Source organism: Lepidochelys kempii, chromosome 2 (genome assembly GCF_965140265.1).
Source record: "Lepidochelys kempii isolate rLepKem1 chromosome 2, rLepKem1.hap2, whole genome shotgun sequence".
Taxonomy (NCBI): domain Eukaryota; kingdom Metazoa; phylum Chordata; order Testudines; family Cheloniidae; genus Lepidochelys; species Lepidochelys kempii.
The window spans coordinates 189,900,481-189,916,926 of record NC_133257.1 but is presented as its reverse complement, the minus strand read 5'-3'; the positions used below and the strand labels follow the sequence as shown (position 1 = coordinate 189,916,926).

Here is a 16,446-nt window from a genome sequence, read left to right as displayed (position 1 = left end):
CAGTTACTAAAAGGATGGACTGAGCCTGAGCTAGGTTTCTGTGTTGAAATTGCGGGAGGGGAGGGATGAACTGCGGTTGGAATCTATGTACACTGAAGTATAAAGGCCTAAAGATAAAACTTTTGTTTAATCAAATATTTGTTTTTCATTATAGATCCAGCTGACCCAATACCCCAGTTTACAATATAAATTGCTCCCCCTCAATTTCTGACCTGACTAAAGCAATATACAGTAATCACATTAGAAAATAATTCAGACTCAGAGTTATTGTATTATATTCTTTTTAATCACTGAAATCACGGCAGGCCAAAAGGTTTGCCATTGCTACAGGCCTTCATTATAAATATGTAACAGCACAGAAGAAAGAAAACCATATTCACATGTAGCCGAGGTCAGTAACACCAACAGCAGTTCCAGTACACTCTCTTTTGGATTTGAGTTTTAAGGCAACAAAAATTAGTACCATTCAGTATTTCCACCTGGGTTCTGGATTTACTTTCTGGAGTAGAAAGCAGTGTAATTCCTGTGTGCACCTGAGTTCAAGTGTGGGTGTATACTGCAGACCAGCTGCATTGGGAATAAGGGTCACTATTAGTAAGGGCATAAAAATAGTTCTGGAAGCAAGTTATTCATTCATCTTTGCAGCAAACCCTAGAGTATATGGGACACAGTCTCTGTGAGATAACTATAATCTAATGGCACTACATTATACATCATATTTTCCACATAGGGCAGAAATTATGCCCAACTTCTTTCCTCAGGCAGGCAGGTGGTGCACTCTGCTGCATGGTCTCCTGTTTCCCTTTTAGTGGGCTCAGGAATTTTAGTGCTAGAGATGCCTGAATTTGATTCTCCTCAGTCAGTTTATTTCCCTATGAGCCCTCTGAGGGGCTGTTTCAAAAGGCGGGTATTTCCAAAGCCCACCAGAGAATGCAGACTGCTAGATCTGCTTCTCTTAGGTGTACACAACAGTGCCATCTAGCCAGTGTCATAGACAGTGGACTTGCCATGTGATGGGAGAAGGGAAAGTCTTCTGACTCTCACTGCCAGATTCAGATATTCAGTCAGTCTTTTAGGATGGGGAGAGCATATGTTGTTGACACAATCCATCCCTATTGTAATGACATTATGCAGCCCAGTATAAGCAAGGACCAATGAATCCCACATTCACCTACAAAAGCTTTCCTGGAAACCCTAGAGATACTGTACTTGCTATCACCACGGTGAGGTCTCAGGGACATAATATACCTGGCAGTTCTATTATACAAAGCACAATCCCACTCTAACTCCACAGACATACACAAAGACAAAAAAAGGAAACAGTGTTTTGCTTTTGGGGCCTGATACTCCTTGCCCTGAAGTTAGAGGGAGCAGGGCTGCATCCACTCTATAGAATGGGGGGGGGAAAACCCTCAAAAAAATCTGTTAACTAATTTTATAGTAATATGATGAACAATTTCCCCCCACAAAGACCTTTGGCTCCTCCCTTACGATAAGCACCCTGTGTCTCACACCCAAAACCAGAGCATTGTTTGAAAACATGCTCTTTTTTTTTTTAAATTTAAATGAGCACCCACTGTTTAAGTAACTGAAACAAAGAGGCCCCAATATATTAAATGACAATTTAAAACAAATTGTATACCATTTATTCCCATGCCTGCATCATTTTCACATGAAATACTTTTGGCCCTGATCCTGCAAAAACTTGTACACACAAACTTTACTTCAGGGTACGTGAGTAGGCCCACTAACTCCAATAAGAAAACTCTTATATATAAAGTTAAATACAAGCATAACCGTTCAAAGGATAGAGAGATTTCTTAGCATCAGGATCAGTTCAGCAGCCAGCCCATAAGCAGAACTGCCACCAAAGTCAATAGCAGTTCTACTTTCAGACCATTTGCAGGATCAGGCCAACATGGTGAAGTTATGGAAAAAGGAAAAAACTGGTGGCAAGTGTAAGTGTTCTTTAAACAAGGACCCAATTCTGCTCCCATTGAAATAAATGACAAATCTCCATTGGACTTCAGTGGCACAGGATTGGGCCTCTTTGTTTCTTTTAATAGCACTGCAGTTTTGTGAATCTTCTAGACGCTGACTACTTTTCATGCTGTTTATTTCAAAACACACACAAAATGTCTTTACTGCAGTTTTTCATCTTGCCCCATGTTTTATGCAAAAATCCCAATTTAAGCCAACATCAGTCTTCTAAATAATAGAGAATGTATATGTTTAAAAGCATGAGCTGAGTTAAAAATATATTAAACCTTGGTTTTGGAAAGCAAACCCTAGATATTTTTAATTTAAATAACTACGTGGCTGTAATGAATAATCATATGAAAAATTGAGACTTCAAAACATCCTTTACTCTAAAAGCGAACTAAAAGAGCAAAGCTGTTTCCAAAGACTAGCCTAACTTTCAGAGCATACTGCTGCTTTCAGCTGATGCTGTTTCGAGAGCTCATTTAACAAAAGATTGCACATGCACGTTAACAGAAGAGAGATGATGTTTAGAAGCCATGTAATAAGCCAGCATTTCTCACACTTTTTGTGATAGCTCCATCTTTCTCTTACCTCTCCACAGAGGCTGCTTTAAACTGCTTAAGGCCTACGCTTCCTCTCCTGCCAAAATGCCCATGGCAAAAGGTACAGGTGGCCCAGGAAAGTCTGCCAGGTTGATCTTGCAGAAGGCTTGGTCTTGCAAAGTGCTGAGTGCCCTCAATTCCCTGTGAAGTCAGTGGGAGGTAGGCTGCTCAGCACTTTGCAGGCTCAGAGTTGCCGAGCATTCTTCCCTTGAGGGAGGTGTCTGAGGACAGGGAGTGGGGCCTCTCACCCCACAGATCTCCGGCGTCCTTGAGGAAGGAAATCCCCAGTTCCTCAGAGGTGCTGGTCCTCCCTCTCCCTTGACAGTATAGCTTTCAGGCTCCCTGACCTGCATAAAACCCCCTGGCAGAGACAGGTGCAGACCTGGGGCCACTACTAGCAGCATCAGCATAGGTTCAGATATCCACAGCCTGGGAAGGGGAGAATGTGGTGAGGACAAGCTCTTGCCACTGCCATCGCTCGAAATCCTGCAGAGCACTTGTGGAGGGAGAGGATGCTGCAAAGGCAGCCACACACCTTCTGGTGAAATCTGCTGTGTCCACTCCATTCAGAGGGGAAGAGGGCCTTGGCAAATAAGTAACTCAGAGATGAAAATGTACATCAGATTTTAAAGCAAACCAGTAAATATCTTCCTCCAAATAACAGGAACAAAAAGCATCTAGAATTCATTCAGACTGACAAAGATCTAACAGTACAAGTTAAAACAGGTAGGTGAGCAATTATTCAGTACACGTTAGCTTCAAAACCACAAACATATACACTCCATTCCCAATTGCTTAATGCTGCCGCCTAGCTCTCTGCAAAGACACCAGGAGAAAAAAAAAGTTCACACCACTCATAATTTATAGAACTTTAAAAATGAAAGTAGGACAATCCTCCATTTCTCCAGTGATGAGGGCTCTGGGATTACTCACATGAGTAACAAGACACCATGTGGAACCAGAGGCTGAATTTTCCATCAGTTCAGAAAAATCTTCTCCAGTGTAACTCACGGCAGAATGACAGGCCAAAAGAGGCTTTCCACAGAGTAACTTTTTCATTCTCTCATTTCCCTCCCCTCTTAGTGTTAGTGAGCAGAGTGAGAGTTTAAACCCAAGAAGAAGCAGCGAATATCTATTGATCAGTAAGTTGTCCTGTACTTGAGTCTCATTTTCCATGGACACATTTTTAAATTAACAACAAGCAGACTTCTTGTGAGATTGCTTTTCCTCTGGTCTGACTGCGGCCCAAAATAACCCAATCATCTTTATTCTGCATCACTCAGATGTTGCCCTAAATGACTGAGGAGTCTATTGTGTTTAAAAGAGAGTCCAGTCCTTGTTAGTGTTTTCACATCTTCCCTACACTATGACCAGAAATGCATGAATAGTAGCGGCTTGCGGAAAGTCAGAATCACTAATAAAACTTAACCATGGGATTACTGGTCTCTTGAGGATAGAGCAGTGGTGCAGGGCCTGGCATTTATGCCTCATCCCTACGAAAGTGATTCATTTATTCTACGGTCAGAATGCTTTAGTTTACAAGGAATGGTCAGTGATGTTCATTAGTTGCCAATTTACACTGCTTCCCACCTGAGTACCCTGGCACAATCTCAGATTGCAACTGATTTTTTCAGACCCCTACTGGGTGTGGCTGCAAGCACTACAGGCCTGGATCCTGTGGAGAGCGGAGCAGTCTCCACTTCCATTAAGGTAAATGGTGTCGAGGGTGCTCAGCACCTGGCACGATTTGGTCCTTACGTGTTACTACCCCCTGGCTCAGACGTCTTGTGTAGAGCACCGCTGCTGCATCAGCGCTCCCCACCTACTGTTTAACAGCTGCATATTGAGCCCCCCAGTTGCATGTTCCAGTCCTTGTACGTCTTGGAGCGGATTCTGCTCCTGCTGAAATCAACAGTAAATCTCCCCATCATGCCTCAGGGTCAAGGGCACTATCATAGGAATGTTTCTCAATACTAATGCAGTGACTACCTGTCCTTAATACTATTCCTCCCCCACTCATCTGGGGGCTGTAAGTCTCTGGGGATATTGGGGCTTCAGAGCGAAACTACCCCACTTGCTCAATAACTTGCTGAACAGCCCTACTGAACATCTTTTCTGGCCTTCATTACGTGACAGCTTGCCAACCTTATTCCAGGGTCATCGTCCCAAAGGGCAGCAGTCACAATGAAGTACATGCAGAGGCATTCACCTAATGGACGGGTCATAAATATCAGTTTGCTGTTCTCTGTAGGGGTTTTTGCTGATCTGACTGAGCCCTGGGCCAAAATCAGAGTCCAGAGCTGTCATAAGCATACAGCTAAGGGTAGCATAAAATCCCTCCTTTACCTGTAAAGGGTTAAGAAGCTCAGATAACCTGGTTGGCACCTGACCAAAAGGACCAATAAGGGGAGAAGATAGAATCATAGAATATCATAGAATATCAGGGTTGGAAGGGACCCCAGAAGGTCATCTAGTCCAACCCCCAAATACTTTCAGATCTGTGGGGGAAGGTTTTCGTTTTGTGTTTTTGTGTGTTCTCTCCGGAGACAAAGAGAGAGACCAAGCAAGTAATCCAGCTCCTACTGAATGATACAACTAAAATTACAGAAATAGTAAGTAATAGCAAGGAAATGTGTTAGGAAAAATTCACAAGCTAAAACAAAAGATATTCTATGCTAAGAGAAAGGTTTATTCCTGTTTTTTTGTCACTTTAAAAATTTTGCCTAGAGGGGAATCCTCTGTATTTTAAATCTTATTATCCTATAAAATTATCTTCCATCCTGATTTTACAGAGGTGTTTCTTTTACTTTTTTTCTTTATAATAAAAAGTTCTGTTTTTAAGAATCTGATTGGGGTTTTTAGTGTCCTAAAAACCCAAGCGTCTGGTCTGTGCTCACCTTGCTTATGCTCAAGCCTCCCCAGGAAGGGGAGTGAAGGGACTTGGGGGGATATTTTGGGGAAACAGGAACTCCAAGTGGTCCTTTTCCTAAATCTTTGTCTAACTCACTTGGTGGTGGCAGCGATACCATTCCAAGGACAAGGAAGAATTTGTGCCTGGGGGAAGTTTTTTACCTAAGCTGGTAGAGATAAGCTTAGGTGTGCTCTTTCCTGCGGGTCCCCACATCTGTACTCTAGAGTTCAGAGTGGGGAGGGAACCCTGACAAGAGCCTTGCCTGGTTTCTGGCCAGAGCAGGGCAAACTGAGGCATCGGATTGAAAACCTGCCCATCACTACTAAATCACATTGTAGCTCTCGCCTGCAGATGTTGAACCAACGCCCTCCCCACTGACTATGCTTGCTTGTGCAACTGATTAAACCTGTGCCTGGCTGAATGATCTCAGCATACAAATCTGACATTGCTGGGTTCTGCTCATTTCTACTCACACTGTGGCAAATGAGGATATGTAGTAAACTGTTAATGCAGATTAATATTTTAAGGTCTTAAACACCCAGCAAAAGTTTCCTCCACTAATCTAGACAACCTTAGAGATAGCGTGTGCACAGGAGAGAGAGAAAGAAAGAGAGGTGGATGAAAGGAGAGTGGGGAGAGTGAAAGTTGCTTGTCTCATGGTCTCCAGGCAAATGGAGCAATCTGCACTGCTTTCTTGCATCCTCTACCACAGGAAACAGCATGATCAATAGCTCTGAAAGAGCCCTATCTGTCCTCATGACAGAGTGACTGCTGCACCTGGAAGTTGCTGTTGTCACTGGAAAGAGTGACAGAGGGTGACTTTGGCTGGGATGCTGAGAGCTACTGCTGTGTGGGACAAAATGCCCCCCTCATGACATTCGGTGAACAAAGAAAATCAGCTGGGCCCAATTCTGCAAAGTGAAGTTGAGCACGCTTAGAAATTTGTAGGAAGCATTTATCACCTTTCAGGATTGGGCCCTCTCAGCTCTAGGCTGGGGGGAAAACATGGAGGGGCAAGAGTGGGAGAAATGTATATATTAGAATATCATCAACTGTGAGTGAGATTCTGCCAGCATTAGCTGAGTAATACCTTATTCCTCCATTCATTTCAGGCGGACTACTCCTGGGATAAGACACTATTCAATGGGAGTAAGAGTGGAAGAATCTGGCCCTATATTTTTTAACTTCAAGCAGTTAGCTAGCGCCAGAAAGTTGTTATTGGGAGAGATGTTTGGTTGAAGAGTATTACTACTTTGCTCCGGCTTATTCCTGAAATGTAGTTATCACTGGTTAGCTAATTTAGTCAGCCCTGTTTCATGGTGGATGTTGGAGAAAACTATACACCATGCTATCAAACAGGGTTGAATAAATAGCTTAGCACTGATGCGGAAGGATTTAGTTAGTATTTAATTAGTCTTCAATGCACTTCGGATACGTTGGGGAGGTCAGTTCACAGACACTAAACAGCAGTGAAACAGCTGGTTTTTTAAATAAAAAAAAAAGTACCTGTATACCAGTTTCTGCAAAGCATTAGTGTGCACAGTATGTGTACTGTAAATAATATCTATCCCATATCTAACACGCATGGGTGTTTAAAAAGTAAAAACAGCTGCCATTTTTGCTTTCTGAACGGAACAAAAAAGTAAAGATCTAATCCTGCAAGCCCTGCTCACGTAAGTAATCCTTATTCATGTGAGCAAATCCATGTGTGCCAATGGACTTACTCACAAGTGAGAGTTGCAAAGTTAGGCTCTAAATCTGTGCAAACATAAAGCCTTCACATCATGCTCTTGAATCTGTTCCCAGAACTCTAAATAGGCACCATTATGAAACAGGTCTGAGCTGGATAAACACTGTCGAAGTCAGTATTGAGGCCTCCTGGCTCGCACCTTTTTCCACAGCCATGTTGATGTCTGAGCTCCGTGGGCAAAATGAAAGGCCCAGAGCTCTTTTCTAAAGTGACCTTTGCAAGAGACAATGGGAGACAGACTGCCCTCACGTACAGATTTTCAGCATCCAGAACTTTTCGAATGTAATTTGTTGCTCAGACTTTATACAAAGTGATCCTAGTGTACCATGCTCATGCACAAGCAGCAGCACAGGTGACCATGCTGGCCAAGATGGCTTTGTATATCATGCTCCAGCTGTAAAAAATTAATCGTTGGGATGTGGACATTCAGCAGCCAAGTGAGATGCCTGGTTGGTTTGTGCTCCGATCGCTAGGCTGCGTCTCAACCATTTCACAGCCAGGCTGGCATTGAAATTCTGGGAACAAACTGAAAGGTCTGAATGTGCTTTTGTGCACAGAGCCCCTTTTCTAAAGAATTAAAGATTCTAAGAATCAGTATTAATAAGCTGATCTCCTTAGGGGATTTGATGAAATGTGCTCGTCAGAAACCACTTCACAGGCTGAAGAAATGTTCTCAGCAGGTAGGTAGAGAGGTCTGTGGCTTATTAATTGTGCATGGCATGATATGAACTCACTGATGTGATAGATGGTTGTGCTTCTACTGAAAAATCTTCCCAGGTGAAAGCAAAGAGCTCTTGAGATCAGAAAAAGGCACAGGGAAATAAATCGACCAGCCCGGAAAACGTTACATGTTCAAACAAACATATTTGTGATAAGAGAGTGGAGCTCACATACATACAAACCTTGGGAAAAAAAAAAAAATCTACCTAATGTCTCTGTATCCTCTTACTGTAAATCACTGATTGGGGAAAATGCATACTGGAAATCAACTGGGGAAAATGTGTACTACAACAAGTCCTCTGACAGGCTTCTGGGAATTAGCAGTACTGACTAGTAGTGATGCTGGTACATAGCTGCTGGAGTTGTGCCTTTCTCTATATGCTTCAGGTGACAGGAGTGACAAAGCAAATGTTCATCTAGCGGATAACAGCGATGTCCATCTTCATCATTGAGTTCCATCCCACAATCCTACAAAAAGACCAGAGTGGCTATTAAAATGTATATTTGCTTTTTGATGCCAGAACCAACTAGTACCTGATGCCAGTACTTAAAGGAGATCAATTCCCTGATAAGGACATGAGCTCTTAAACTGTTAACAGCTCTTTCAAAATAAGCCCCTAGTACCTAGATTTGTCATGGTTAGGAAAACATCCATCATAAACATCCATAAGATTCAACCTCCAGCACAGTAAGGTTAGTCTGGTTTAGTAGTTCTTTTTTATTACTTAGATCTTATGGGAGAGTTATGTCCCTGTACATCTTAAATACACTAGCATTTTTCTTAAAATATCCAGGCTGGATTCACCACTGTTTTACTCCATTGAAGTCCTGAGAATTGGTCCTGCTTTGAGCAGGGGGTTGGACTAGATGACCTTCTGGGGTCCCTTCCAACCCTGATATTCTATGATTCTAAGTCAATGGAATTACACCAATGTAAAACTGGTCACATGAATCAGGGCACTACCATCTCAGTTCCTCATCACTAGCAATAGCAATGGAAATACATGTGTTTAGATGATTACTGTGCCACCTAAACTTGCTCAGAAGTCAAGACAATGTGGAGAACATGCCTGATCCTGCTGGAGCTCTGTCTAAATGAATGCTCCCATTAGGGGAGCTGTGCCAAACCTGTGAAGTCAATAGCAAAAAGAAAATTAATCTCCCAACCATGAATTTCCAGGTAATAAATTACATCAGAGTTTGGACATATCCTTGGAAACCTTTGTCCCTAGACATATTATGTTGGACATTTCCCAGCAGTTAATAACTGCTGTAGGAACTTAACCTGAGGGTCAGTTGCTGATCTGCTGAGTTCCCAAGATACCTGCGTATTTTGTTTCTTTTTAAAATAGTATTTTTTTCACTTTGCCCCTGGAAAGTTGTCGACCCACCTCACAGTGATAACATTCCACGTGGTAATCCTTGTCCATGGACACAACTCGAATTGTCTCATCAGACCCCTGTAAGTATTAAAGCAAAAAAATATATTAAACAGATGGGGGGAGAGGGGGTAAAGGAGGATATGACACATGGGTTCTGTGAATTTCTTCCTGTAGCAATGTGGATATTGAACAAATGCATGTGGGCCACTGGCAGAAAACCTCAAATAAAGCCTGCCATCTGCAGATCTGCTTTCAGCAAAGCTTCGTCATCAATCTACTGTAGGCATCCCTGGAAAACTGAACATCAGAGACTAAAAGATTTCTGCTGGCCAAGTCAATCCCAAATGGATACAGCAAGGAGTATGTGTAATCCTTCAGTATTTCACATTTCTGAGAAAGTGTCAGCATTTTTAACTGTTTCTACCAAAAAACACAAATTAAAAAGATTATGATGAATAAGAACTCGATTCTAGTGGAGGGCACACCCTCATACATGGAACACTCTTCAAATCAGCAACTTGGTATTGACTAAGGGACAAGTTAGCCTGACCTACCAGTAACAGCAACGAAATCTCACAGAAGGTGAAAAGAGCAGATTAACACAGTTGTAGCAAACTGAACGATCAAGCAGAGGAACCACTGAGTCTCAAACACTGCACCTTAACCTTGGGCCAACGGAGGCTGAGACTGCTATGAAAGCAGCACTCTGGTGGAAACGTACAGCTCTTGTGAGCCAGGAAAACATTCAGCCTGACACAGAGTTAAGCATAAAGGAAAAAATGGCTTGATCCTAGGGGTCCCCAGGAAAGCAGTGGAGTAAGAATTGTAAGCAATAGCAAAAAAGGTTCTTACCTCAGTTGGCAGAATGGGATGTCCACATGCTGCACATTTTGGAGCTAAAACTCTAAAAGAGCAATGAGAAATTACAGTTACACCCATGCCATCTGTATGAAAGAGGCTTGTAGGTTCTGACTAAGAAGTAATCTACAGCATGTGGTTTTTCACTTTATCTGCAAGGATAGTGTTGTGAAGAGCTTTTCATTCCAAGTGTTTGTTAGTTCATTTTGTAAACAAACTGGATACCACCATATAGCCCTAATATTGGCTCAAATGGCTGCACAATCTGCAGTAAACACTACTTATGGAGGAAGTCGTAAATCCCAGGGCCAGTCTACAAGTTTTTTATACATCCAGAGCATGGAGCATCCGGACCATAGACTCTATCAGTGAATATTGTACATGATCCATTCAAATATGTCATTTATTCCAGTTATATCCTGGTGTGACTGATAGAAACTGCTCTGATCTGAGGAGCTGCCATTTTGGAATAAACACTTTTGAGAAACTACTTCCTCTAGAATGGAAGGGCACCTGTGTTTAGACACGTCTTTTAAAATTGAAAACTTTTAGGAGTGGTGAGCATGGCTAGTTATTCTCAGAAGGAGCCATACCAAGCTGGTAGCTGCAGACCCTCAGATAAAACAGTCCCTCACCTTCTCGCAACTGTTGTTCTTCGCGTTGTTCACGTCCATTCCAATCAGGTGTGCGTGCGCCGCGTGCACGGACGTCGGAAAGTTTTTCCCTTAGCAGCTCCTGTCGGGTTGGCTGTGGAGCCCCCTGGAGCGGTGCCTTCATGGCGCTGACTATATGATCCTGCTGACACGACCCCCCTTCAGTTTCTTCTTGCCGGCTACTCCGACAGAGGGGAAGGAGGGCGGGTATTGGAATGGACTTGAACACATCTTGAAGAACAACATTTACGAGAAGGGGAGTAACCGTTTTTTCTTCTTCGAGTGCTTGTTCACGGCAATTCTAATCAGGTGACTCCCAAGCTCTACCCCAGAGGTGGGGTCGGAGTCAAGGAATTGCTGATTGGAGCACCACTCTGATGAATGCCGCATCATCTTTGGTGAGCTGGGTGATAGCATAGCGAGTGGTAAATGTATGCACCAATGACAAACTTGCTGCTCTGCAGATCTCCTGTATCGGGACCTGGGCAAGGAAAGCAGCTGACGAAGCTTGTTCCCTTGTAGAATGTGCCATAATAGCAGGGGGTGGGACCTTGGCCAGCTCATAACATGTGCGGATATAACCTGTCCAGGCCCTTGAGGAAACACCCTACCATGGGGTTGGCGAATATGGAATGTCCAGACGCTCCCCGATGTAAGGCTGAGATAGCAGCGAGGTGTACCTTATTGGATGATGCTGCCAGGCCTTGTTGTTTCAGGTGTAGGAGAAACTCCAGGATGAATGGTACAGGCACCTGGAGTGGAGGTGTGTGATGCTGGGCACACCAGCAAATAAACCTCTTCCACTTAGCTAGATAAGTGGCTCTGGTGGATGGTTTCCTGCTGCCTAGTAGGACCTCCCTCACCGGTCCCGACCACAGGAGCTCCATCAGGTTTAGCGACGAAGATTCCAGGCTGCAAGATGGAGGGACTGGAAGTCCAGGGTGGTGAAGGCAACTGTGGTCTTGTGTGTTCAGATCGGGGTAGAGTGGTAGTATGATCGGGGTGTCCACTGACAGCTCCAGAAGCGTGGTGTACCAATGTTGACGGGGCCATGTGGGGGCAAGCAGGATTACTTTTGCCTTGTTTCTGCGGATCTTGAGCAGCACCTTGTGCATGAGTGGGACCGGTGGGAGACATACATGAGGTGATCTCTCCAAGGTAGCAGGAATGTGTCCGAGATTGAACCCGAGCTGTGTTTCTGGAAGGAGAAGAACATTGGGCACTTTCTGTTGCTCTGGGTGGCAAACATCGATTTGGGGAAATCCCCACCTTTGGATGGAATGTATGACATCTGAATGGATGGACCACTTATGATTACGGAAGGACCTGTTGAGGTGGTCTGCTAGTTTGTTCTGCACGCCTGGGAGATAGCCCACTCCATTCACCTGGAGGCATCCTATGCAGAACTCCCATAGCTGGAGGGCTTTCCAACATAGGGGAGAGGACCAGGCTCCACCCTGCTTGTTGATGTAAAACATGGCTGTGGTGTTATCCATCATCACTGCCACGAACTGGCCTTGCAGTAGGGACTGGAAAGTTTGGCATGCTAGTTGCACCGCTCTGAGCTCCCTGATACTGATCTGGAGTAAGAGTTTGTTCTCTGACCATGGGCCCTGTGTTCGGAGATCTCCGAGATGTGCCCTCCAACCCAGTGCTGACATGTCCATTACCAGGGACAAGGAGAGCTGTGGGCTGTTGAAGGGGACTCCTGCGCACACCAATGGAGGGACTTGAGTACTTGCTGCGGCACCGTCACCACTGAGTCCCGGCTGTCGCGCCCCAGGTGATCGGCCGAAGTGAGCCACGCTTGGAATGGTCTGAGCCTCAGTCTGGGATGCCAGACTATGTAAGTGCAGGCTGCCATGTGGCCGAGGAGACTCCGGCATCCCCTTGTTGTAGCGGTCGGGTATCAACTGAGGTTTCGAATAATGTCTGTTATGGCTTGGAATCAGGTCTCTGGCAGGAATGCCCTTGCCTATATCAAGTCCAGCACCACCCCGATTAATTCTATTCTTTGGGTCGGTGACAAGGTTGACTTATTCACATTGAGGAGGAGTCCCAGTCCCTGGCAGTCGGCGGAATCGAGGCCGGGGTCTGTCACAGGGTCTTTATGTTGTTTTGAACAGTCTTGATCAAAGGCAGAGCTACCCGTGATGGACCTTCGGGAGTGAGAATATCCACCATGGGGGTCCTTGGCCTCGACCACCTCCTCCGCTTGCAACCCCACATTGCAGGCAATCCGCCTAAGGAGGTCCTGATGTGCCCTGTGGTCAACTGGAGGAGAGCCCAAAGCTGACCCCCCTGCCACAGCTTCATCAGGGGAAGAAGACAAGCTGGCCAGAGAAGGTACTGGGTCCTACTGCCCCTCCAGCTCCCTGACCTCTTGGTCAGTGCATGCCCCTGTGGCAGCTACAGCTGGGGTGGCTGTAGCCTGACTCTGCGGCTGGTCCTGTGTTGGAGGTGCCTCAGCCACGGCCCGAGCCTGAAGGGGCAGTTGGGACAGAGTGGCCTCGGATCCCCGAGGCGTAGGCCCGTCCCTAGGAGAGTGGGGTGGCCGGTGTTCTGAGGCTACCGATCTTGAACCCCTTGAAAAGGTGTCCTGGGTCTGGGGGTAAGTCTAGGGGGCCCAAAAGGGCCACTGCGCCGACGGCTGTCAAGGCGGTTGCCTCGCAGACCTATGTCGACTGTGTCTCAAGTAATACGAGCCGGCATCAGACTCTGAGGAAGTGGAGCCTGGTTGCGATGACCACAGCGGCGCCGAGGGCCTATGAATCAAAGACTGGTGCCATGATGAGGTGGAGCACCGGTGCCGGGATGACTTCACTGGGGGCTGGTCTTATTGGCACCCGAGGCTTGTCCCTGAGAACTGGGAGCTGTGCAGCCGTCATCTCGATCAGGTCCCTGGTGGCTTCAAAAGCGTCCGGGGTGGAGGGTGGCTCTAACACCTCCACTTCACACTGCCCTGCCAGAAAGTCGCTACGTGCTGGACTCAACAGTCCTTCTGGGGCACCAAAGTCAACGGCACCGACTCGTGCCGACTTAGCACCGGGTCCTTTCTGGGGTGTGCCCAGGCATCCCGATGGTCCTGCGGTTTTCGGGGTCAGCGAGCATCCCCTTTTGGCCTTCTTGTGTTGCTTGTGCGGCATCGCGGAAGTCGAGCAGTGCTGGGCTGCTATTCCTGGCTACGGTGCCGGGGAGCGCTGGTGCCAAGGGTCTTTTGCGCTAGAGTCCTTCCTTGGCGCCGTGTCGCGTATGGATGCCAGAGCACTCCGTACGGACACGCTCGGTGCCAATCTTGGCAGTTTGCAGCCGGCTGTGGGCGGAGAGCGGATTCCATTAAAAGTTGTTTTAGGCAAAAATCATACTCCTTCTTGGCCGAAAAGCCCTGCAGATTTTGCACCTCTCCATTTGGTGCGCCTCCCCCAGACACTTTAGGCAACAGTCGTGGGGGTCACTGATGGGCATAGGCCTATTGTAAACACTGCAGGGTTTAAAGCCTTGGGCTCGCAGCATGACCCAGAGCACAAGGGTGAGGTCAGGGATTGGGAAGAGGCCCTACTCCCAACCTATGTACTAAATTAACTATGTAAATTAACAATACAACTATGTGCTAAATTAACTATAACACTAACTTGAAACTCGAACAACTAACAGGAGAACGCTAAGGGAGCACTTGCTGAGCAAGTGAGCACTGTTCCAACAGCCATAACGGATGGTAAGAAAGAACTCAAGGGGGGTCGGGTCGGCAGGGTCATATACCCAGCACTATGAAGGCACCACTCCAGGGGGCTCCACAGCTGACCCAACGGGTGCTGCTCAGAGAAAAACTTTCCGATGTCCATGCATGCGGCATGTGCACACCTGATTGGAACTGACGTGAACAAGCACTCGAAGAACCACCGAGCAGTTTCTATCACTAGGTCATACAAGCCTTTTTTATCGGCTCATGTACACTATAATAGTAGAGTGCCAGCTCTTTTACCGTGAAAGGTGGGAAATTGCTTTTTTGTTGAAAGGCGATCCGGATGTTTAAAAATGTCATGGTCTGGCTCTAGGATTTACTTTTTCATCTACAAGTACTATTTACTGCAGATTATTCAGCCATTCAGGGGTAGATTTCAGGTTGAAGGAGTCCTTGAAAGAGCAGTGAACCCCACTTAAAGAAGGGCTAGGAAGTAGGAATAGAATAGCATTGCATTATCTGTCTGAAAACAGACAGCCACAAAAGTAGCTACTCAGAGAGGTGGAAGTGGGGACAGGGAAAATTAGACACAGGAATAATCCTTGCACAGACATATTAAAAGACCTGGGGCCCAATTTCATTACAGTTGGGGCAGGATCAAGCTTAAATAGTGTTTTGGGTGGGTTCAAATCATTTCAAGTGCAAGGGAGTCTGCATTACTTTATAGTAATAGTTTATAATATATTTATATTACTTTATAGTAATTACTCTATAGTAATAGTTACATCTACAAGAAATTAAAACCTTAGCACAAGTGCAACATAAGACAATTCTATGGGGCACCTGAGAGCAGGAGTATTGTATATTTCAATACCCTCCTTGACCGTAAGAGGAATCAGGCAGCAGAATGGAGTAAGTGAATGGCTCAAAGTGTATGTCAACTGGTAGGTCTAATATTACGTATGACAGTAGCCCTTTAATCTCCCTAGATAGTATATTTCTGGTGATTTGCAAGTAGATTTTTTTTATGATACATCATTTGTTTAATTAACTGACTGTATAAAAAGCTGGATACTAACCCCCATCCCCTCACGAAAACAACCACCACCACCAGACACATGCACACACATACATATATTCCGCACTGACATCCTAATAATATTTAGTTCTTACAAGCCAGAGTCAGCCCCTGGTATAACTAAGTGTAGCTCCCATTGGCTTCAAAGGGATTTACCAGTTTACTTCAGGGCTGATTTAGTTCTTACTCCTTTAAAGCACTTTACAAACATTAACTAATTGAACCATACATTCCCCCTGAGAGATCGGTGAATATGACATCAATTTTGCAGACGGTGTTAAGTGACTTACCCAAGGTCATAGAGGAAGTCAGTGGCAGAATGAAGGGAAGAGGTCAGGAGTTCCTAGCACCCAGTCCCATGCTTATTCCACTAGACCATACACCTACACTATTTTGAAGGTTAAATGAGTGGGTTTTCGACTAGGTTTACTTAGCTGTTTCCTTCGTTCTTACTTGTGGTAATCTCTGACACAGTAGATTTTGTTCTCAGTGTCTACCGTGAATGGCACTCCATCCAGACATTCATTACAGATCACACAACGGAAGCAGCCTGGATGGTATGATTTCCCTAGAGCCTGCAGGATCTGCAATAAACCAGAGACAGAAGAGAGCTCACGAACAGGCATTAAAAGATGAGAGTATAGCAGTAGGAGCATACTACCAACCACCTGGCCAGAATGGTGATGGTGACTGTGAAATGCTAAGGGACATTAGAGAGGCTACAAAAACAGAAAACCCAATAATAATGGGGGATTTCAACTATTCTCATATTCACAGAGTATGTATCACCCCAGGATGCGCTGCAGAAATAAAATTTCTAATCACTA

The 16,446-nt window shown here is 45.2% G+C and overlaps 1 protein-coding gene across 1 annotated transcript in view; it reads right to left on the bottom strand.

Annotated features, from left to right (window-relative positions):
• Positions 1-264: 264 nt before the first annotated feature.
• The window catches only part of LIMD1 (LIM domain containing 1), a 65,750-nt gene continuing 49,568 nt past the window's right edge, over positions 265-16,446 (bottom strand). The window contains exons 6-9 of the mRNA XM_073333151.1: positions 16,073-16,203; positions 10,201-10,252; positions 9,358-9,426; positions 265-8,434 (exon numbers count right to left, since the gene is read on the bottom strand). Of these exons, the coding sequence (XP_073189252.1) occupies positions 8,297-8,434; positions 9,358-9,426; positions 10,201-10,252; positions 16,073-16,203 (390 nt within the window). The 3' untranslated portion in view covers positions 265-8,296. The remainder of the gene's footprint in view (positions 8,435-9,357; positions 9,427-10,200; positions 10,253-16,072; positions 16,204-16,446) is intronic.